We start from the raw sequence: 21936 nt of genomic DNA on the forward strand, positions 1-21936 counted from the left end.
TCTTTCTGATTGTTTCTTTTTGATGTTAACAGTGCAGCCTTGTCCCGCCTTCGGGCAATGCGCAGACGACTGTGCACTGAACTGGAGAAAGAGAAGGATTTTGAGTTGCAAATTTCTTTGACACTAAAAGAAAACATGTAAGTGGAATAAGAAAACAGTGTGATTGGGAGTCAATCTTTATTATGGTCTTCATATGCTTTTGAATGTCTTCAAAAGTTGATTGCTATAGAAGTTGCTTGTAAATACTGAACTACATAATTTGCGGTCATGTGAGGTTGACTGCAAAGCAAAGGATCTTGAGAGCAACTTTTAGCCTGAACAGTTCATTGCTTAGGAAACTGGTTGCTATGGCTCAGCTTCTGAGTTAGTTTTGCACACATAAAGGAAGTTCTGATTTTATTTGGAGTTGTGCATACACTGTGGACCTTAACAGACCTCATTTTAAATGGATAAATAGCTGGACTGAAGTAGACCTGTCTGTGATTCTGATCTCTCAATGAGCATAATACTTATAATTCATGCTTTCTAGTGTTTTTATAGGGTGGAAAGGAAAAGATTGATATTGAGAATGGAGACATTGTAGTGGTACCATGTATTTTTATGCTAAGCTAATATTGTTGCTTGTAATTGAGCATTCACACATACTGAGTTATTTATTTATATACGACAGAATAAAACTATCTTTTGCATAAGGCAACAGATGAATGTGTTTGTATTTTGGCACCAAAGGTACAACTGCTAATGCCACCACAGCAAAGCAAGAACACAAGCCTGAGCTTATAGATGTGATTAACCAGAATATAGTATGTTCTGCTGCAGTGTTGTATAACAGCGTTAAAATGCTTCACTTGTGTATTATGTTATTAGCAATAACTATATTATACTGTTTATATGTATCCCTATTGTATCCAAATTCCTTTAGTAAAACAGAAGAATATAACCTTAAGTTATTTACTGTTGAAGAAAAAGCTATTTTTCTAAATTTTCTTTTTTTTCTTATTTTCTTCTGGGTAAATGTGTATTTGAGAAACAGAACCTTGAGCTTTTTTTTAATGTTAATGGTATTTTTTGTGTCTTTAAAATGAGATATGCTATTGAATATGAGCCTTAGTCTGAAAGTACAATACCTGTGTCAGTAACAGGGAATGACTTACAATATAATTTAAACAAAATAAAACGTGGCTAGATCTTAATTTTCACCATAGAGTCTTACCTACTCAATGGCCTTAAGTGAGAGAATGTCAGTATTTTGGTGAAAACAGCTCACACTTTGTTTTAAAGGCTTGAGATGTGGCAGATGGAAACTGAGCAGGGAAAATATGAAATCCTCCATGAACAACTTAAAAAATCTGAGGAGGAGCTAGAGATGCAATACCAAGAACGAGCCAAAGTGCGGATTTGGAAGGAAAAAATAGCAGCACTGCAAGCAGAAGAAAATCAGCGGTCTAGACAAAAGTAAGCGCCTATAAGTCAGACTCTGCTTCCTTTCTCCATGTTATTTTTAATCAATTCATGATTTCAGGTGTTGAGGAGATCAGCTAATCCAAATACCAGTGGTATTGTGTTTCTTAGCTGGGTGTTGCTTCAGGAATATTTTATGAGGAAATGGAATTAAAATAAGAATTGCCCACAATCTTGCAGTTCTGCAGGTAACGATTTCTGGTATATGAAAATAAACTTGGTAAAGACAAAAACTGTGAAATTGTTTTGTCTAGGGAAATGAGTTTTATTAGGTCAGACTAACGGCATGTGTCTGCATTGCTGTTGGCTGCCAGGACACTAATAAAGTCCCCAACCCCACTATTAAATGTAATTTTGTTGGAGTCAACATTTCCATAATCCTGCTGCAACTCTTGGTTTGTCTGTGTTTTGTAGAAAAGAAGAGGAAGCCCAGAGAGAGTATGAAGAAAAGCATAAAAAAATGATTGAAGATGCCAAAAGGAACCATAAAAAAGCAGTATTCTTTCTGAGAAAAAGCATGGCAAGGTTATTGTTCTCTCATTTTGTGCTGTACAATACTTTATCCTTTAGTCTTTGAAAAGTAGTACTTTTTCTGCTAGGTGTATCTTCTGTCACACTTAGAAACCTTGTGCCACAGAACCAGTGCTGTGAAGCGTTCAAATCTTACGTGGCATGAAAGGACTTGGAAAGAAGGAAACCCAGTTACTGTTCTCGTGTGGTCCTCGGATTCCCTGTAGCTGAAGAAACTGTCTTTTTGATGAGATGCAGAGGAGTCTGACTACTTGTAGGCATTACTAATGATTTGAAGCATTTTATATATGTGTGTGTCATTAACTGGAGTAGTTTGAAGTAATGTAACTAAATTCCAGGTTTGGACCTTGCTCTCTGCCATTCTGTACTCCCGCTGAAGTGTTGCTGTCTGGTAAAATTGGCTGACGGGCCATTTCTTTGTGCTTCTGTTCTTTTCTGGTTTATGGTAAATTAAATGTTCTCTTCACAGGTTAATGTTTATATAATTACTGTGGTGTTACATTTTGCTACTAAAGAAAGCGTTAAAATGTGTTACTTTTTCTTGCATATTATGACTGAATTGAAAAAATGATTGAAGTAATTTGTGCTGTTTCTGTCTTGGTTTATTTTTCTTTAGATGTCATGTGCAAATTTGTAGTAATTAAGAAAACATCCAAATAAGAATTTTTTTTCCTTGAGTAATTTATCAAATACATATCTTACTAATTTTTTTTCTACTTTACCATTATATTAGCTGGAATACTCTTGGATTTGATTCACGCCCACATATTTCTAGCTTTTAGAGTTTCTAGGGCTTATTTTTAGTGTGGGTACAAGTGATTGGCTCATATAAAGTTCACTACGTAATTGTTTAGATATTCATTATGTGAGCAACACCTGAATTCTTACTTGATTTTAGCAACTAGACATATGTCATAATGTGGAACACATTCTTCATATTTAAAATTAAAAAGAAAAAAAAAGTTGTTGAGCAAACTAGTTGAAAGCCTGTTGGCACTTGGAGCTTGAGCGGTACCGTATATAGAAGAGTCTCCCAACTGTTCCACTTTTCCCACACCCAGTACCATAGTAAACACAGGAAGAACGGTGACATTGACAATTACTACTTGTCAGGTTAAACATTCTAATACTAAAAGCTTTCCAGGATATGAGCCTGAAAGATTTTTACTTTGCTTATAGAATTCATGAAAGAAATGCAAAGGAAGAAGCGAAAACTCGGGAGCATATGGAGAGAAGGATACAAGCTGTGCTTTCCCTGAAAACCAGCATCGCTTCCAATCGGGTACTGCTGCTGGGCTTAGATGGGGAGTGGAGAAATCGACTTGCTAGACTGCTAGGGCTTCAGGAAAGTCATCTCAGTTTTCATTGTGGAATTGTTGGGTGATGCTGTCAGATCCCCAAGCAGATCTCTCTTGAGCCTGGACAGGATGTAGCTATAGGAGTAACGGTGTTGGATTTGTATGGACAGATATTGGCACTTCTGCTTATGGAGTTTGTTCTGTCAACAATCCAGTTGTTCTGGTAGGGTAACTCTTGAAAATAATGCATACCACAAATAAATTCTCTGGAAACTCAGCCAGCAACATTTCTAGTTATTTGGATCCCAGTGCAGAAATACTTCATATGGAGAAAACATATGGAAGAAAATCAGCTACTTAACAATTTAAATAATGTAAATTAAGAATTTCTGAGCTGTGCTCCTTTGCTCTTCTATTTGTTTTGTAGAATCTGAAGAAATGGTCTTAATTTAATACTAGATTGATTAGAACACTATCTTTCCACATAGCTTCATTGAGAAGCATTTTAAGGGCAGGGTAGAAGGATGAAGAAGTAGCCCTGACCTGGTCAGAGCTTTCTGTGTCTCAGCACACCATGACTACTGTATATATTAAAACCAGTACGTTCTACTTCAGTGAAATCTACCACGAATTTATACTTAGATACAGGGACCAACATACAGGATTGTATGTTTTAAACTCTTTAATATGTGAATCCAATATGTAACTGTGGTTTGTGTGGCTTCATAGGAAAAACTCCGAACTCGCCAGGTTCGGAACAAAGCGATGGCCTTGGAGGCAAAGAAGCAGGAGATGAAGATGAGGGAAGCTATCCTGGCAGGAGGAGGCAATGTTGCCAAGGAAATTCTTCTTCATAAGCGGCTGCTAGAGCACGAAAAAGAGAAACAGTAAGTGTTCATATCTTTATCAAACTCCTGTGTCTTTATAGCTATGCTTAACTTATTTGTACTATGATTTTCTAAGAAGACATTATAAATACAATGTCATTTATCTGGTGCAATGGGGTATCATGGACTAAATGCAGATATTAAAGTGTTTCAGGAGACAGTAACCTGTATTTAAATGAGGTGGTATTTTCTCTGCTCCTATTTAGAATCAATAAATATTTATATGGATTGAAGAGGTGAAAGTCTATATTAAAAGTGATCATTAGTGTGGATAATATTTGTTGCAGGAAATTGTGTATTAAACTGCTGGTATTAAAACTGAGATTAAATTATCTGCTGTCATTTTTGTCACAATACACAGTGTGTCATCGAATTTGTAGTTGTATGTAGCTTTGAATTCATATCTTTCAAGATCAGTACTTACCTTCTTTATCCACTGGATTTCAGATAGTCAGTTATGTTTAATTAGCTAACTAGGTTGGGAAAATTATTTAAAAACTCTGTTTTCAGTAGTGATGACTGTTATGCTTTGTCAACTTCCAAAAACTGTAATTGAATGTATTTAGTCTGCAATAAAATGTTTGAATAGCTTGGTGTCTTTACACAAAGTACCACTGCACCCGATTTAAAGACTTGCCGTTTGGCTTAACAGCTCAAAAGAATCTGGAATGTAGCTAAAACTATCAGTAAACAACCATAGTTGGTTTAATATCTCTTACAACATTGGATTACAGAGCTTATAGAGAACAGCAAAAATCAAGAAAAATTGAGATTGTATCTAAAATTTTGCGAGAAAAAGCTGCTATTCACAAGCCGAAAAGAAGTCAGTCCTGTACTAAGGCAATTAAGGGTGGTGGTAAACTTCAGGATTCTGTACTGTGGAGAATGAGAACGTGGCAATATATTGAGGAGAGCTGCAAAGCTTCAGCTGGAGCAGTATCACAGGTAAATATAGGCCTAAGAATTAACTGGCTTTAGATCTATTATAAAGGTGCAGGGCAGTGAATTCCTTTGCCTGTGCATAACAGCCTACAACTGGATACAGGACAGTACAGAACAAGTGTGGAGTTAATTTCTCCATTGGATCTCTTAATGACTGTTCTTGATTTTCTTGATTATTGATGGTTGGATGAATAAAGACATTGTCCTGTTTGGTGTGGGGTGTGTTTTTAAGGGTATTTGTTAGAAGAGGTGAGCTTTCAAACATGTGAATTGCAACAGACATCAAAACCCATGCAAAGTACCATCGCTTCCAGTTTAATTACCTTCATCCCTGAATAAGGATTCAGATCAGTTTGTCAGCACAAGAGAAACGTTTCCACTCTATTAAAGAGGAGAAAGTGGTTCTCTCTAGAAACAGCTTCCTGCATGGGTTTTTTTACCTAAACAGTTCTGATCTGGAAAATAGAATGAATTGAATTCCCTGCAGAAACTACTGGCTTCTTGCAATCTTTAGATATTTAAAATAAAAGGGGTGAGGGAAGGGTATTGGTTGAAATAATCATATAAAACAACAAAGTCCTTAGTCATTCTGTGACACACAAAACATTGAAAAGCCACAGTCAGGATTGTCATGCCTGAGAACTAGTTTCTAGGCTCCTGTAGCATACAGCTAATGTCATAAAGATGCTTTTAACATAAGATTTTGTCAGTATTTAGTGCCTTAAGAAGTGACCAACCAAAGTTGGCATCTTTGGCCTCTGAGCTTTATAGATCTGCCATTTTTGTATTAAAAGATCTCCTCAGAAACCCCTGTTGCAGTAACTGTCCTCTAGTAATTTTTAACTGTATCTTCAAAACTTATGTTCTTTCACAAAAGCCGTGGTGCCCTCCGCCACCTTGTTCCTCAGCTGGTGAGAGAACTGCCTCTGTAGGAGAGATTTCTGAAGAAACATCCCATGATGGGCTCTGTGAAAGTGATGAAGATGAGGAAGAGAAGGACAAGGTCCTAGTGGAACCGGAGTTCCCAGGACTTTGGGGTCAGGAATGTGACTTGTGCAAGGTAAGGTTTCTGATATCTCTTATTAGAAAGAGAAAAGACAAAAAAAGTGCAGGTGGGATTCTTTTGTAATGGACTTGTGAAGTTAGTCTCTATGAAATTTTGACAGTATCCATAGAAGTATTTTAATGGGTTAGAAAAGTTTCATTTGCCTCTCCAGCAGCTGTATACATCTGTAGTAAAGACACTGGCAAGTGCTGGTTTAGGGACCTTGCTTAAAAACAATTATCTATTTTGCAGTTAAAATGCAGACTTTATCACATAGATGTAGAGATGGAGGTGTGAGGATATCATCAGAGTAATTGCTGTTTGACATTTCTTGTGGAGTTTGCTCTCTCTCGAAGAGAAAATACTACTTCAATTTTAGTTCAGAGATGTGTGAAGACACACATCACACCATTCTCACTTGTTTGAGTTGAAAACAACTAAACACACCTTTCTGTTGAGCTGGCAACACACGTTGCTTTATGTAGAAACAACTTTTTTGTACCGTACTAGGCAAAGAAAAGTAGCAAAGTAATAGTATTCTGTACTCTAAAGAGAAGTAAATAGTACACTCTTATAGAGTGGGATTGTGGAGTTAAGATATTGTTATTCTAAGGTATACTTGCATACACTGCTTTTTTGAGATGTAGAAGTCCTTTAAGAGCAGACTTTATAATCAAGTAAAAAGAAATAATGTCAGGACAGATTCACATACTTGCCTGAACGAAGCACTGGAGCGTAACTGAAATGTTCCAGTGAAGTTAGCTGATTTTTTTTTTCTGAATGAATATTTGTTTAAGAATTTGAGGGAAAAAGAACTCTTTAAGTGCAGAAGAGCTAATACTGCCATTAAAAACATTATGTCATAGTGTGGGATGATGATAAGCTACAGAACAGACAACAGAGAATAAATTATATTCTTCACATAGAAGCTGGGAGGCTGAGTTTGATCTGGAGAGAAGCAGGGACAGGCTGGCCAGATACTAAGAGATTCCATTCACTGACCTTTCTGCCTTGAGATAGCTATGGATTCTGTGATCACACTTACTTACAGCTGTGGTGGTTTTTACTGATGTTCCTTATTAGGTGGCCAAAGAAGAAATGGATCCAGAGCAGCTGGAGAAATTCCAAACGGGGATTTCTCACAAGCAAATAGTGTCTGGTCGTGAATGTAAGGGACGTACTTTCTATAGTAAACCGAGTTGCATTCATTTCCAGGTTAGTGCCCGTTCTGCATAGCATCTAAAAAGATAATGTTTGTATCTACTGATGTATATACCGATATCTTGATCAAAATTCTGTTGTGCTGGGAAGAAAAGGAAAATTGTTGTCTCTTATTGGTCTACTTTTGCCTGCTACTTCTGTGGACTGGAAAAGGTTGCTGGTGTGATGCATCAGACAAGGCTTCTCGCTGTGCCAGGGGAACAGCTGCCAGTCTGCCTGCAGGATGCTGCTTAGCTGGGTGTTACTGGATGTGCCCAGGTGTACAGCTTTCATGGGGTTTGGCTTTTATTAGGACCTGGAAGCCTGTACCTCACACAGAAGCAGCAGATCTCTATTGGAAGACAGTGGCACCTTGCTCTACGTTCAAAAAATCTGTATGGTCCTTGCCACACACAGTCTAAAATGTGACATGAATGTGACAGAGCAGCTTGGTGTGTTACTGTGCACAAACCCAAATAATGTTGCCCCATCCATGAAGCAGGAGTTTCCAGGCTTTGTAGGCTGTATGTCTGGAGCAAGGCAATGCTTTATGGGTTTATACAATCCTTTGCACACAGGCTTGTGATCCCAGTAGTATAGTAGAAGTACTTGGTTTTGTCATTACATCTGCTTTGCACATAGGCTTGTGATCCCAGTAGAAGTACTTGGTTTTGTCATTACATCTGTAAATGTTACTTCCTGTAATTCTCACCACCTGGTATGTTTGATGTCCCAAGGATTTTGATGTTGGTCAACTCTACAAAAAGAAGATAGTTTTGATAAATGCATCCTACCGTGTTAATTTCTGCAGACTAGTGGGAATCAGCGAATGGCTCAAGGACTTCATCAGTGTTCAGTAGGTAAAATTACCTGTAGACTTTTTGCTTGTTTGACCTGTGTGCCACAACAAGAGATGTAACCAAATTCTGTAGCAAATGAAATACATTTCAGTAAATACATCTAAATGATTACAATCCATTCTTGTGTGTTGAGGAAAGGAATCATGTCTCAGAGCTGAGAAGGAAGAGGTTTTACTGAGCCCGAGCTGCATGTCAGTGGTTTCTGTAGTAGTGACAGCAAGGGACCAGATCTGTGGGAAGCAACACAGACCTGTGGTGGTAACAAGCAGAAAGCTTTTTTTCCAAAAACGTCAGACCCTTTTAAAAAGGGGAAAAGAATCTCTTTATCGGTTATCAGTGACAGGCACTGTAAATAAAGCTATATTCTAATGGTTAAAATATTGGTTACCAGTGACAGACAGGCACTGTATTTGTAAATAAAGCTATATTCTAATGGTTAAAATGAGCATTACTACAGCTCCATGCAGTGGGAGTCTGTTTGTTGTGTAGGGCAGTGTGTGTTTGGCAGCCTATGCTCTAAATCGTAAATAGTTTGTCAGGGTAACATTTGAAATTCCTTAGTCTTTCTCAGGAGAAACTGCCAGTGATATGTTCTGAAGGTCAGTATGCAGTTCTTTATTGCCCTATTCACATTTTAAGCTCCTGAATTCCAAATGGTTTCCTTTTTCTGTTTGAAAATGTTTCATCTTGCTTTTGTTGAGTTTAAATTTTTTTTTTTGATAAAATTGTGATTAGGATGTATGTTCTGTGTTTCAGTTTGCTTAGGTATTCCCATGGCTCACAACATTGACTTGTCTCTTTGGTTTGGCTTCCTTTCTGTTCCTGTCAGGCAGAATAGGTCTCCAGTAGGGCCTTAATAATTTCATGGAGAGTGCAGCTGTGAGATTTCTTGTCTTCTGATGGGCGTTTTACTTGCATCACAGAGACCGTGAAATGAGGCATTGAAATAAGTGGCAGTTTCTATTCAAGATAATTTGGATACAGTTTGCAGCAAGCACCACACTCTCTAATCAGTTGCAGATACCTTTTTTTTTTCTCCTTCTTTCCCCCTCTTGGTTTGCTACTTGGCCAGGGGAGATGTTATAGAGCGACATGCAAAATGGACTATCAGGACAAGGCTGCTTCCTGGTTGTCAAAACAGGAGATTGGGCAACTCTCTTCTTGATATTATTGAGCCTTGACTTTACCTGTTTGGCTTCAGTCTTGTTGTCTGTAGCATGAAGGCAATAATTCTTGCCTTTTAAAACCACTTTAAGGCTTTCTGAGCAAAACCTCAATAAAGAATCAGCCTTTGTAGTTTTACAATTGCAGCAGGGTTCTGTAGCTTTTCATTAATCTGTCACTCATTCTGATTTTTCTAAGTCATTAATCCAAGTGTGGGGGGGGTGGGAATAAGAAAAAAAAATCAGCCATTGTTACCAGAATAGGAGCTGGATGTTTCATACATAGCTTTAATTTGGTGTTTTATGTTAATTATCTCCATAGTTTCAACCCACCTGGCAAAATATCTTCTGGAATGTCTTGTGGATTGGTGGTAACATTTAAGCCAATGGTAAGTGCACCTGGGTGCTAAATTACACAATCCTAATATAATCCACTAGTCTAATTAAAAACATCATTAATTTAATTTCTTAGCTGTTAATAAGGAAAAATACTGTATTTCTAGAAAAGGTACTTTTGTACTTGGTCAACTGTATGAATGTTCAAGCTCTGTTAAATTGCAGTAAGGCATATTCTAAGGGCATGTTTTAGAAAAATGCCTGTCACAAGGTGTTGTTGGAGTATGGTTTGAAACTTGCTCCAAACGAGAAGACTGTTAAATTTTTGTAAGGCATATTCTAAGGGCACGTTTTAGAAAAATGCCTGTCACAAGGTGTTCTTGGGGTATGGTTTGAAACTTGCTCCAAAGGAGAAGAATGATAGTGTTGTGCAGGTAAAGTCAGCCAGGCAGGTACCAGAGACTGTTTTAAAGTGGAAATGTAGGATGCCTAGAGATAAATTTTAATGCTACTCAGAGAATGAGTGAAAGTATTTTTCATCAGACTACGTAAGCTAAATCTTTGCAAATGACTTGATGGGTTTGTTGTTTGTTGTTTTTTTCCCCTAGATAAATGAAACTCTGGAAGGAGAAGTCATGTTTATGGCACAGACAGGTTCTTTTTCTGTTCCGTTAAAATGTACAGCCAAGAGGTGCATTGTAAGTGACTTTAAGTTACAGTTAAGGAACTGTAAGTGGCTGTGACTGTAAGTGACATTGTAAGTGTCAGTAGAACAACAGTAATAGAAAATGTGAGACAACATAAACAACTTTGAACTTTTTTTAAATTACTTCCTTCATAGCTGAGAGCAGCTTTGGCTTCCCAGGCCAAAAGAAATTATAGATGAGAATATACAATGCTGGAGGAAAAAGGTTATGCAAGAAGATGCTCAGTATTGGAATGAGACTGGCAACTGCAAAATTTGGGATACATTGGGAGCATGCTTAATAATGAAAATGGAAAAATAATTTTTAAAAGGCTTTAGCCATATGAGTGTCTGCCTGGAGTTTGTGTTGTTACGTTTCAGTAAACTGAATGAATAAGATCGCATGGAAAGTTTGTTTACTGGACTGCACATTGAAACAGGGAAATGAATCCAGAATAATCTGTTACACAGCAAATAGAAGGGGGGGAAGTAACTGAAAGGTACTGCACTATAATTATGATATTGGCAATATAGCAGAATATTTAAGGATGTGCTTTAATATTAAGCACTTGTAGGAAGCTGGAATATCACATCGCTATTTCATACTTCAACCTGACTGTGTGGATAGGACTCTTTGATGGTTTTCAATTAAAAGACCTTGAAAATGAGAATGCACAATGCCATTCCCAGCAAAGCCAGCGCATGAATCTCTGATCAAAGGAGCAGGTTTTTTTCACCTAGAGAATTCATACCATCGTTGTGTGCTAATTACACACAGGAACTCCTGTTCTTTACACCCTGGAATTGGGAAGAGTTCAGCTGTAAGCAGGAGACTAGACAACCAAGTTGTCTTTGTCTTTCTGATGCCTGAACTTGAATTGCAAGCCTCTTGTTATTACATACCCAGTTACAAAGTCATTAAATATCTTATATGAAGTAGTGTATTACTTTTTAAACTGGTTGTAAACCACAGTAGCTTAATCTTATATGAAGTAGTGTATTTTTAAACTGGTTGTAAACCACAGTAGCTTAAAGAAACAGGACAGGATGAATTATAGACTGATGTGTAGTCAGTATATGATGTAAAATATAGCTTGTTTTTCAGCTCGATGCTAGTAAAACCACTTTACTGTAACACAAGAGCAACAACATTGACTGGGTGTGTAAATATTACCTACTTCCACAGTAACTACCTGAAGACTTACACAAACTGCTGCTATGAACAGAATTTAACCTGTTCTTTCATTGTCATATCATGGGCTGAGAGGGAAGTGGCTCAGTTCAACAAGACATTGTTTTAATGAGTTGGATGCTACAAAAAGGCAGGAGGATACCCCCAGTTCATGTTGTTGTTTGATACTGTCTTTGAAATGATAATAAGAGCTTTAAAGTCCTGTTCTTGAAAAGGTGGATGCTCATTCAGTTGACGTTACTGACTACCTAGGACAGTAGTAATTAATGGTTTATCTTCTCCCAGCTGGCACTAGATAAAGAGTTCATTGACTTTGGCAGCCATGTGGTGGGAGAGACAATTTCACGGACCATCAACCTGACAAACAGCGGAGCTTTGGGAACAAGATTCAAAGTTCAGCCGTCAGCAGGTGACAGCAGTACACAGAGAGCAACAGCAAAACCCTCTCTTGGAAGAGTGGTAGGTTCAAAAGCACTTCCCTACATTGATAGAAACCTTCTGCTGCACTAAGTGTGGTGGAATTGTACAGAATCGTAGAAGGGCTCAAGTTGGAAGGGACTTTGGAAGATTGGTCCAACCTTTAGTAGTTTGTTTGGGTTAGCATATGTTAGTGTAATCTGTTAGACCCACAAGTATCACAAAAATTTAAAACAGTTATTTGGGAGGGAAACCAACAATGATAATTTTTTTAACATGTTAGTCATATATGCTAATGACTATTATGCTAATTTTTTGCTATTTCCTCCACATCCATGAAAATTAGGAAAAAATACTTAGTTAAAAGAGGAGATTCTGACAGTAATTTAAAATCTGAGCTCCTAGACTTAAGAAAAATGCAAACTGCTGCACAACTAGCAATAAGGTAAGGAGAACTGGGAGCACTAGCCTGTGATCTCCCTTTAAAAATTCAGAGCTGTTCAAATTTCCTATCAAAAGAACAGTCAGAGCTACGGACAAGCTGTTGTTACAAGGGAAGAAATCTTTTTAGTCAAACTAAGAATTACTTTGAGGGCTGTTGCCTGAAAACTGTAATAATAAACAGTATTAAATGAATTGAAGGACCTCTCTTTTGAAACACGACATGAAATAGTATGTATAGGGAAACTGCTGAGCTGTTTGCTGTGGGTTTCGACTCTCATACTATCCTTACCTTAAGTGTGGTTCAAATAAAGAATTTGTGAAATAACACTGCGTGTATCCATGGTTTTCCTTCTGTATTCTGTCTTTTGTAGGTGTGTGATAAACAGAAGGCTAGTTTTAGCAGATTTAGTTTTGACATAGAACTGCCCATGTTTCCACTAGAAAAATGTTCATTCTGTTAATTGTCAAATAATTAACACTGTATTGTATTGCTTCCATTGAATTATTTAACTATTTTGGGCAGCCAGCAAAAGTGAAACCTGCTCATTGATAAAGGTCTAGTGGAATGTGCAGTTTTTAGAAGTGCAGCACATTTGTGGAAAAGTTGCAAGAAGACACAAGTCTGATTTGCAACTCCTTGATAAAGTCAGAGCTGGTAGAAGCTGGATGAACAGTCACGGCAGAAAATGGGGTTTTTCTGTGTTTTCTAACAGGTTACTCAACACTTCAGTGCCTGCATCCCTGAAAAGAAAATCAGCAATAATTCTGTGACATCTGTAGTTGAAAAGAAGGAACTAATTTGTCCTGAGGATAGTGAAGAGAGGCCCTGCAGTGCAGCCCAGGAGGAGCTGCAGAGGGTGGAGATGAGCTGGAAAGATGGTTCCACAGGTGAGATGAGCATTGTAGAAAACAAGCAGTACAGTTTCCCAGGCTAAGCTTTCTCCATTTGTAGAGTCTCCTGTGATGAACTGTGGGATTCAGTTTGCAAAGTTGCTCAGTAAATTAAGTAGTTCATCATTCTAGTAGTAATGGTATCTTTCTTTGTAGTGCCTAAAAAGTGCCTAAAAATAACGTACTGACACCATTATATCAAAAGCAGCGGAGAATCTCACTTCTCATTAGTGATCAACAATTCCATCTTAGAAGAACATAGAATCCAACTCGTGTACAGAAACTGCAAAATTGTTATCATTCTTGTCTCAGCAACTGAATACCCACTTCTCAGAATAGAAATCCACATGACAGGTTTATTTTTATAGTCTGTAATTCTAGGAACAAGGAAGCAGAAAGATAAACCTCCTCAGACGTTCTCCATCTCATTCCTAATGTTTACTATGTGCTTAATAAAATCCAGTCATGTAGAAGAAAGACTTCTTAAATTTTTTTTATTATCTGTATTCTTTAATATTTCTTTGGGATACTGATCATTCCAACTAAAAGTTCCATGGCACGGTTGTGGGTGGTTTTTATTTTTAAATACTGTTTGCTGTACGGTTGCCAGTTGATTGCTGCCATCCAGTCCAGAGTGAGCTTCGTCTCTCTCGTGATGCATTACTTCATTACAGTTGTTTGAAGAGAAAGTGAAGCAGCACTTTCACTTGCTTTGCAGGTCCTCCTGACTGCGTTGCTTTGTCCCATGGAAATTATTCTTGAAGCTCAGTTCACGCTTTCAGCTGAATTTCCATTCTTGATGGAACAGTCTCTGATACATACTTTATCCTACTGAAACATTAATATTCTTACTCTGCAGCAGAACTGGAGTGTGCTTCTCTGGTTGATGTTTTTGTCTAGTGAATCTATACACACATCCAGAATTTTGTAGGAGTTTGTTTATGATTTATTTTTTTTTCCCCAGAACAACTTGGTCAAGATGTATTAAATTCCAGATCAGCTCTAGACACAGACAATGCACATAATGTAGAACTTTCTCCTGAAGAAACACCAGTTGAAATTATGCTTGGAAAGGTAATGCATTTCTTGAGATGCAGAGAAGGTTTTCACTACTCTAAGCCTACACCAAATAAATTGCTTGGGCTCTGGTGGGAAATGCTTAAATACATGATCAATTCCAAGCCCACTGGACTTCACTATATCACAATTAATTCTTAAAATTAAATCATATGACAGTTTCTCTTTCTTTTGATCTATAAAGATTTATTCGAGTTGAGATTCTGTAGAGATTTACATTTCCAATAATTTAACTCTCTTCTTTTTTTTTCTCCTATTTTTTTGTCAAACGGATTTTTTTCTGCTCTGTCGTTCTGTGGTTATACAAATTCTAGTGACAGTGGAAAAGGAAGAATGTCTGAGAATGTCAGACTTGAGTGTTTGATTGTATGAGTAAATATTGCTGCTTTAATGCAATTTATGGCCAACTACAGTAATACAGTCAGATTTTCATTAAAAACATTTTACTTCTTATTTAGGTTACTGAAGGTGAAATTGGACCCTTCAGCTCAGTCAAACTTCAGATTCTATTTGTCCCAACTATCCCTGGGGATGCGCAGGCAGAGTTTGTGATCACGTTTGACAACCCAGACTGCAAACCAGTGAGTGATTTTGTGCAAGACTTGCTTCAAAACACTGTAAAAGTTTAAAATTCTCCTCCTGCTTTTCCCAAGAATTAAAATTGTTTGGAGAAAGAGTTGAAAATTCTCCTACTGCTTTTCCCAAGAATTAAAATTGTTTGGAATCCTATATTAGAACCAGGAAGAGGTAGAGGAAGATGTGTTTATGGACATTGTAAGAAATAACGAGGTACCACATAATTATGTGTTAGTGGTTTGATGGGAGGTAACTTTGAGAATCACAGCTCTTCTTTCTGATGCAGTGTGGTTATTAAACCTGTTGTTGGAGGTAGAGGAAGTTGTGTTTATGGACATTGTAAGAAATAACAAGGTACCACATGATTATGTGTTATGTGGTTTGATGGGAGGTAACTTTGAGAATCACAGCTCTTCTTTCTGATGCAGTGTGGTTATTAAACCTGTTGTTTCTCTTACATTTATGTGCAAATACTCCTGATGCTCCCATTTCATCAGACGTCGTGCTGGAAAACATCTAATGTCCTGGAAACAAATACAAAAGTATTATTCTCTATTGCCAACCTACATAGTTTATTTTCTTTCGGATATGTCAGAATTGGAATTATTTAGCATGCAGTAGTGAAACTGATGTGTGAAAGCTGGAAGAGATGGCAACTTTAGTTACCACTTCAGCATATTTTGATTCCACACTTTATTGGAAGCCAAATTCTGCCTGGGAACAGTTCACAGAAGCTTGCCAAAATATTAAAGATAAACTTCCAAGAAGCTCAGGAGGCCAGCCTTGGCTCTCTCCACGTGCTGCAGACGGAGTGGCCTACATAAGGAGCTGCTGGTGGTGGTACCTAAGGGTGCCCTCTCCCTCAGGATCATTTTATCAAAGTCTGAGCAATGTGGTCACTGGTGTCAGACCTAAGGTCGTTATGGGAATTACAGTGCTGTGCTGCCATTACCTCATTTCTTTGCTGGCTAAACAGGCTGCAGGCTTGGTATCTAAGGGTGCCCTCTCCCTCAGATGTACATTACTACATTTCTTTGCTGGCTAAACAGGCTGCAGGCTCTTGAGTTTCTGAACTATTATTCACTTTAGCTGGATGCACTTTAAGTATTTCTTTTCAGTATGAAGGGCAACACACTCTTCCTTCACGTTCTCCATCAAAGAATTAAAACCAAATCATAATTCTTTTTTTCTGCTGGGACACCATAACATCTAGTTTGTATTTTACAAATTGTATTAATAGCTTTGCCTAATTAGAGAATCTGTTGTAATATGACTAATAAAATATTTTACTCAGCAGTAGTTTATAGCAGAAATTCTTACTCTGTCTAGATAAGTAAGAAGTTGAGATTAACAAAAATAATTACACTCTTGCTTTATGTATTGACAGCTGTTCTTTAGGGCCATTGGAGTTTCTGTTGATGTCCCGGTCTGGGTGTCCAATCCCAACGTTGATTTAAAGATCTGTATGTATGACCGGCTTTATCAGGATTGCATTGTCATCCAAAGCAGGTGAGTAACGTTTTCATTATCAGCTCTTTCTATAGCTAAGCAATGAGATCTTAAGTCTTGAGGTTCCATTGTCACAGACCCATCTTGTCATCAGAAGAAGCTGAAGAACAGCTTGGTTTTTCCCTTGGCATTTCAGGAGGACTCCCTGATTACATGCCCTTGGAGTTCCACACTTCTGTGGAAGTTGGACTTGGGTATCCTGCTGTCCCAGACTTCCAACACCAGCTGTAGCTGTGGAGTCTCTGGGTTAATACATGCCTGTCCACTCCTGGAAGATTCCCTCTGTATTACCTGTTCTGTGGTGGGACTGTCCCCAGGGAATAGCAACCCCATGGAGTTCCATCATGTGGAATGTGCACACTAAAGATTAGGGAGATGAATGTGTCTAAAATTAAGTGCACATTGCGTATAATTGATTCACCCAGGAAACTTTTAAGAAAGAAAGAATATTTTGTATTTCCTGTTATTTCTCAGCTATTCTACCTTTAATGAAAGACCCTGGGAGACTTACAGTGTAGAAGCCAGCCTCACACTGACTGTCCTTTATTGGGGTCAGTCACCAGTCTTAACAGACTTGGGACATGATGCTGGATAAACCATGTCCATCCTTTTGCATTTACTGTGAAATAGGGAGGGTAGAGCTTTTCCTAACCCATGTAGGGGGTACATTAAACACTGTACTGGAGTGACAGATACCTCATGAGTACGTGGATAGTCACCAAGTACTTTTTCCCCTGTAAACAGGTAACTGGGTGTTTCTGTAGTCCAGGCCAGTAATGTCTGGAGACTGGTTCTGTTTGCACTGGAATTTAAAGAGAATATTTCAGCTTGTTGGCTCCCAGAGGTTTCATGCTATTAGAGAGTGATTACATGAATTTGTAATTGTCTTCAGGTGCTGGGTGTCTTCCCTCTACCTAATGCAGTCACTACTGAATGCTTATTTTAACAATTTGCATTTCTTAGGTTCTATTTAAATAGGATTGGGGTGGGTTTGTGGGAGGGTGGGGGAGAGATGGGTTCTGTAGAAGGCATCCATTCTAAACCTCTTACCAGAATTACAGACTGCAGAGATTCTTCACAGTTGGAAAGAAATGAGTAAAGCTGTTATCTCAGAAATTCAGCTTACAGATATGACAAGCACAAGTTATGTAAGTGATTTTACTTGGTCTAGATAACCCAGGGATAAAACTTTTAAGTATAGAAACAGAATAACTCTCCTAATGAAAACTTAAGATTTCAAGGGGATCCCAAAGATAGCAGCTGTCAAATTGCTTAGGGCAAAATTTCTTGACTGAGGGAAGAATCCTGCTGATCCTTCGCCAAGTCTCCCTAAATTAAGAGCAGTTAATATGTAGTGTACTGTCCTCAGTACCTTGGCAAATCAAGTCTTTGATTTATCACCCAAGTCTCCATGGTTAGTAAAAATTGTCTTGGTTATACAGTCATTTGGGCGGAAATTCAAAATATTTCATGTTCAGGGATATCCTAGTAGCATAACTTCTAGAACACACATTCTTTAATTAAATGTTAACTAGATACTTAAACTTGCTATTCAGGAATATTCTTATGATTTCTGTCTCAATCCCTAACTAGTTATAGAAAAGGAAAAAAAAAAAACCCAGCCTAAAATCTGTAGTTAGAGAAATCTTTAGATTTTCAGGGCAAAATCTGGTCCAGACCAGGGGTAGGTTTTTCATTCACCACCAATACACAAACATCTGGCAGAAGCAGCATAGGAAAGAACTTGCCTGTACATATTGCTGCTGCAATTTATGACATTGTAGGCTATAGCTTAGGTAGAAGATGAAGTTTTTCAAATTAGTTTGCTCTGGCACATAAGTGTCCCAGCAAGCTCTGTAGAATTGCAAATGTTGGTTAATACTGGGTTTGGTTTGGGTTTTGTGGCTTTTTTCTGGTCACATAGAATATGGTAATCAGGAAGCATAAATAAGCAGCGTAAAGGATGAAAGTGTCTTATCAGAATCCTGTTCCATATAAATCACTTTGAAAAGTAATTTCTTTGGCAGGTTCTAATCTGCACTGATTTAATGAAGTAGTATATAGTTCTCTTAGATTGTCAACAGTCAGAAATCATTCCAGGCTCCCAGTACCACATGCTGGAGCTGTTGATTTAGAGCAGACCATCTGGACTGACAGCTTGTAAACCAGCCCAAGAGAAGGAAAATGACAAGCTGAAATATTTGTAAATTGCTTGGCAATTTTGCACACAGGCATAAAATTCCGAAGCAGGGTATGGTTTGTGGCTAGCACTGTATTCTGACATGGCCACAATTCAGTAAACAGAGAGATGTTTCCTGGCTTCCAGTATGCTATCCATAGGGCAAACTGATCACACCGTGGATTTTAGCCCTCTAGAATCTCTGCTGTTAGGGGAGACATTACAAGAGATCTGTGAACTCACATTATTTGAAAGAAACCACCACGGTTTTGGGGAGAAAACCCAAAACCAGCAGTGCTCTCAGTGTGTCTCTGATAGATAAGACAGCCCTCCCTCCCTCTTTCTCTGAGTTTGAGGGGGTTTTATGCTTGTAGAAGCTGGTATTGAAGGTATTTGGTATTGAAGGATTTGAGATAATGATGGTGATTATGAGGATGAATTGAATTCACAAACTGGTGCATGTTGATGTTGTAGGTGTAGCATTCTCTTTCAGGTTCATTCTCTTGATTCTTCTGACTGCAGGCTGGACATGAAGTGCTCATTAGCCACTTAAGCAGTGTCTAGGTATCCTTGCCCCTTGGCAACCGGGGGTTGCTGGTCTTCATTTTCCTATTTCTCAGACAGAATAACAGGTTTTTATTTGTTGCAATCTCACCCGCCACCAATTGTCACAGAGCCTGGACCCAGCAGTACAAGAAGATTACTCCTTTTCCATCTTGCACGGGTTCTGTGCTGCAGCTCAGACCAATTAGATGCCTCAGACATTGAGTGAGGGCTTCCTATTGATTCAGATAGAGGGAACGTATGTTAGAAGCATATAATTAGCTGATATTTCACAATAATTTGGCTTTGACTTTCCCTTGACCTGACTTACCCCTGTGCTGCACTTTGATAATTATGTTCCCATCAGCTGCGTGTGTTGCTTGAAATACAGCTGGGTTTACTTATAGTACTTCCAAAGCCTTGTTTTCTATACTTATCTTAAAAGAGAATACAACTGCGTGATTTTGCTGTAGCAGTTTTACATGCCTATCATTTTCAAAGGAAGCTTGGAACAGTTATAATTGTGATGTGGAGTAGAGATGCACGGGGTGGGGATCTGGGGGGGATCAAACTGAGAGCAAACGCCACCTAGGCACAACTGATCTGTTTGCAGAGCAAAAGCCACACTGTGTTTGAAGTTTGAAGTATGCAGAGAACTGAGCAAGCACATGGAGCTACTTCCAAAAACGGGTTACATCCAAGCACAGTCATCCTTCAGTCTGAGGCTGAAGTTTCTGCCCAGGTAACTAAACAATGTTAATTTTGTCAGTATTTAAGAGGCTATCCGTAGGAAGCTGTCAGTGGAAAACCTGAGCAGGTCAAAGATTTTTCTTCCTTCACGCTGTAGCGGGCTGGACTTGACGCTGCTGGTGTCAATGCAGTCCTTGTCCCCTCCCTCTCCCCCCATAAAAGTTGCCAGATGCTCAAGGAGGAAATGAGCTTGGATCCTGTACCTGCCAGGAAAGGCTTTTCCTGTGGTGACAGCAGCAGTGTGAAAAGCTGAGCAGTTGCGCTCCTGGGAGGCTGCTCCCGTTTCTGCGGGGAAGCTATTCTTATCCAAGAGAGAGGCTTTCTAGGCCAGGTGGCTACTTCATGCATCACTGATTAAATCATTTCTGGACAAGAAGTCCTGTGCTTGCTAATTAAGGTAAGAATGGTTGGGCTTCCTGTTTGTATCTCTCCTGCCCAGGTACATTTTTCTCCAAAATATGAATTTATTGATCTTCATTTTTTATAACATTTACTAAGATCCTAAAAGCCTTATCCCAGGAAGTTTCTCTTCTCCATTTCATGATACATCCACCTACACAAACATAACTCACTTATAAGAAACAAAGAGTTCTAGTTTTTAAAAATTTAAATCCATTAGTTCCTGTTGACCACTGTTAATTTTACTTACCTCACCATTGCCATCTTGAAGAATTTAGTGGGACATGAATTTTCAAATACAAATTAAATTATATATATCTTAATTTTGGTGTACAGCCAAATATTTCAGCAGCACTTGCACTGATTGCTGCTGCAAAACTGCTGCTTTCTTCATGCAGGTTATCTAGTCCCACGGATGTCGGTGTATCTGGTTTTTCACTGATGTGCTTGGCATCTCTGGATTCTAAATCAGGAGTCAAATGACTGATTGTGAAACTTTCACCAGCTTAGTATTCAGAAGTATTTACAGTTCTTCCAGCATCTCAATCCTATCAGATTACAACAAGAGTAACCATTATGATGACATTTTTCAGTTCCTGAACTTCGGATGCTGTGAAGCGCTGTTACTGAGTGGATAGAAGCAGAGCTTGGATTTAGAACATTAATCTTCCTTTGAAAAATGGGGAAGCTTCAGAAAGGAGATTTGATGAGATTAAGGCATTTCTGACACATCAAATAAGTATCGGGCTATTTCAGTCTACGGCTGGGTTTTAAAAGACCTGAGAGACAGGGGAAGTGTGTGTCTGACAGCTGAGCTGGCAGCAAGGTGAGGGGAGGCACTGAGGCAGTGACACGTCTCTGCAAGTGCCTCCCCACTGACTTCGTATTATAAGCTATATTAATAGCATAGCCATTTTAAAAGTAACAGAAAAGTAAAAAGAAAAACTCATTCAGCAATACGAAGTGAACAAAGAGATGCCTGAAGGCTCGGGAAGTTCTCCCGAGTGTTCTGTGCGCACTGAAGTGCTTGGTCAGAGCTTACAGTACTCCTGACTTTGTGAGTGATTGAAGCAGGCACTTTCTGTTTATTTGAAGGCAAGTTCTCCAATTTGCTGACTTTCACAATTCCCAAATACCACATCTTTTAGGTTTTTGCATTTGGAACTAGTCCTGCAGATTCTGGCAGTCTAAATCTGATTTGTCTTTCATGCTTCTCTTTAATTGCTTTTAAGCATGGCGATGCCATTTTCAGAGGATGATCTGAAGAATTTCAGTATCTTTCCCCCGAGGCATAACAGCTAATTTAGAGTCACCGTCACTGTGTACACACACTTATTATTTTTCTTTCTGGATTATTTTGTAATAGATTAGATGCCTGAAGGCTCAGGAAGTTCTCCCAAGTGTTCTGTGCACACTGAAGTGCTTGGTCAGAGCTTACAGTACTCCTGACTTTGTGAGTGATTGAAGCAGGCACTTTCTGTTTATTTGAAGGCAAGTTCTCCAATTTGCTGACTTTCACAATTCCCAAATACCACATCTTTTAGGTTTTTG

General features: G+C 38.5%; 1 protein-coding gene across 1 annotated transcript in view; it reads left to right on the plus strand.

The window, feature by feature from the left end:
- Positions 1 to 21936, plus strand: part of CFAP74 (cilia and flagella associated protein 74) — a 49915-nt gene that overhangs the window by 12877 nt on the left and 15102 nt on the right. The window contains exons 6-22 of the mRNA XM_014943881.1: positions 33 to 137; positions 1282 to 1455; positions 1876 to 1986; positions 3172 to 3274; positions 4020 to 4177; positions 4912 to 5122; positions 5997 to 6179; positions 7248 to 7379; positions 8102 to 8220; positions 9710 to 9776; positions 10332 to 10421; positions 11886 to 12059; positions 13175 to 13349; positions 14317 to 14426; positions 14888 to 15010; positions 16393 to 16514; positions 19850 to 19978. Of these exons, the coding sequence (XP_014799367.1) occupies positions 33 to 137; positions 1282 to 1455; positions 1876 to 1986; positions 3172 to 3274; positions 4020 to 4177; positions 4912 to 5122; positions 5997 to 6179; positions 7248 to 7379; positions 8102 to 8220; positions 9710 to 9776; positions 10332 to 10421; positions 11886 to 12059; positions 13175 to 13349; positions 14317 to 14426; positions 14888 to 15010; positions 16393 to 16514; positions 19850 to 19978 (2286 nt within the window). The remainder of the gene's footprint in view (positions 1 to 32; positions 138 to 1281; positions 1456 to 1875; positions 1987 to 3171; positions 3275 to 4019; positions 4178 to 4911; positions 5123 to 5996; positions 6180 to 7247; positions 7380 to 8101; positions 8221 to 9709; positions 9777 to 10331; positions 10422 to 11885; positions 12060 to 13174; positions 13350 to 14316; positions 14427 to 14887; positions 15011 to 16392; positions 16515 to 19849; positions 19979 to 21936) is intronic.

This window comes from Calidris pugnax, unplaced genomic scaffold, assembly GCF_001431845.1.
Source record: "Calidris pugnax isolate Ruff unplaced genomic scaffold, ASM143184v1 scaffold129, whole genome shotgun sequence".
NCBI lineage: Eukaryota > Metazoa > Chordata > Aves > Charadriiformes > Scolopacidae > Calidris > Calidris pugnax.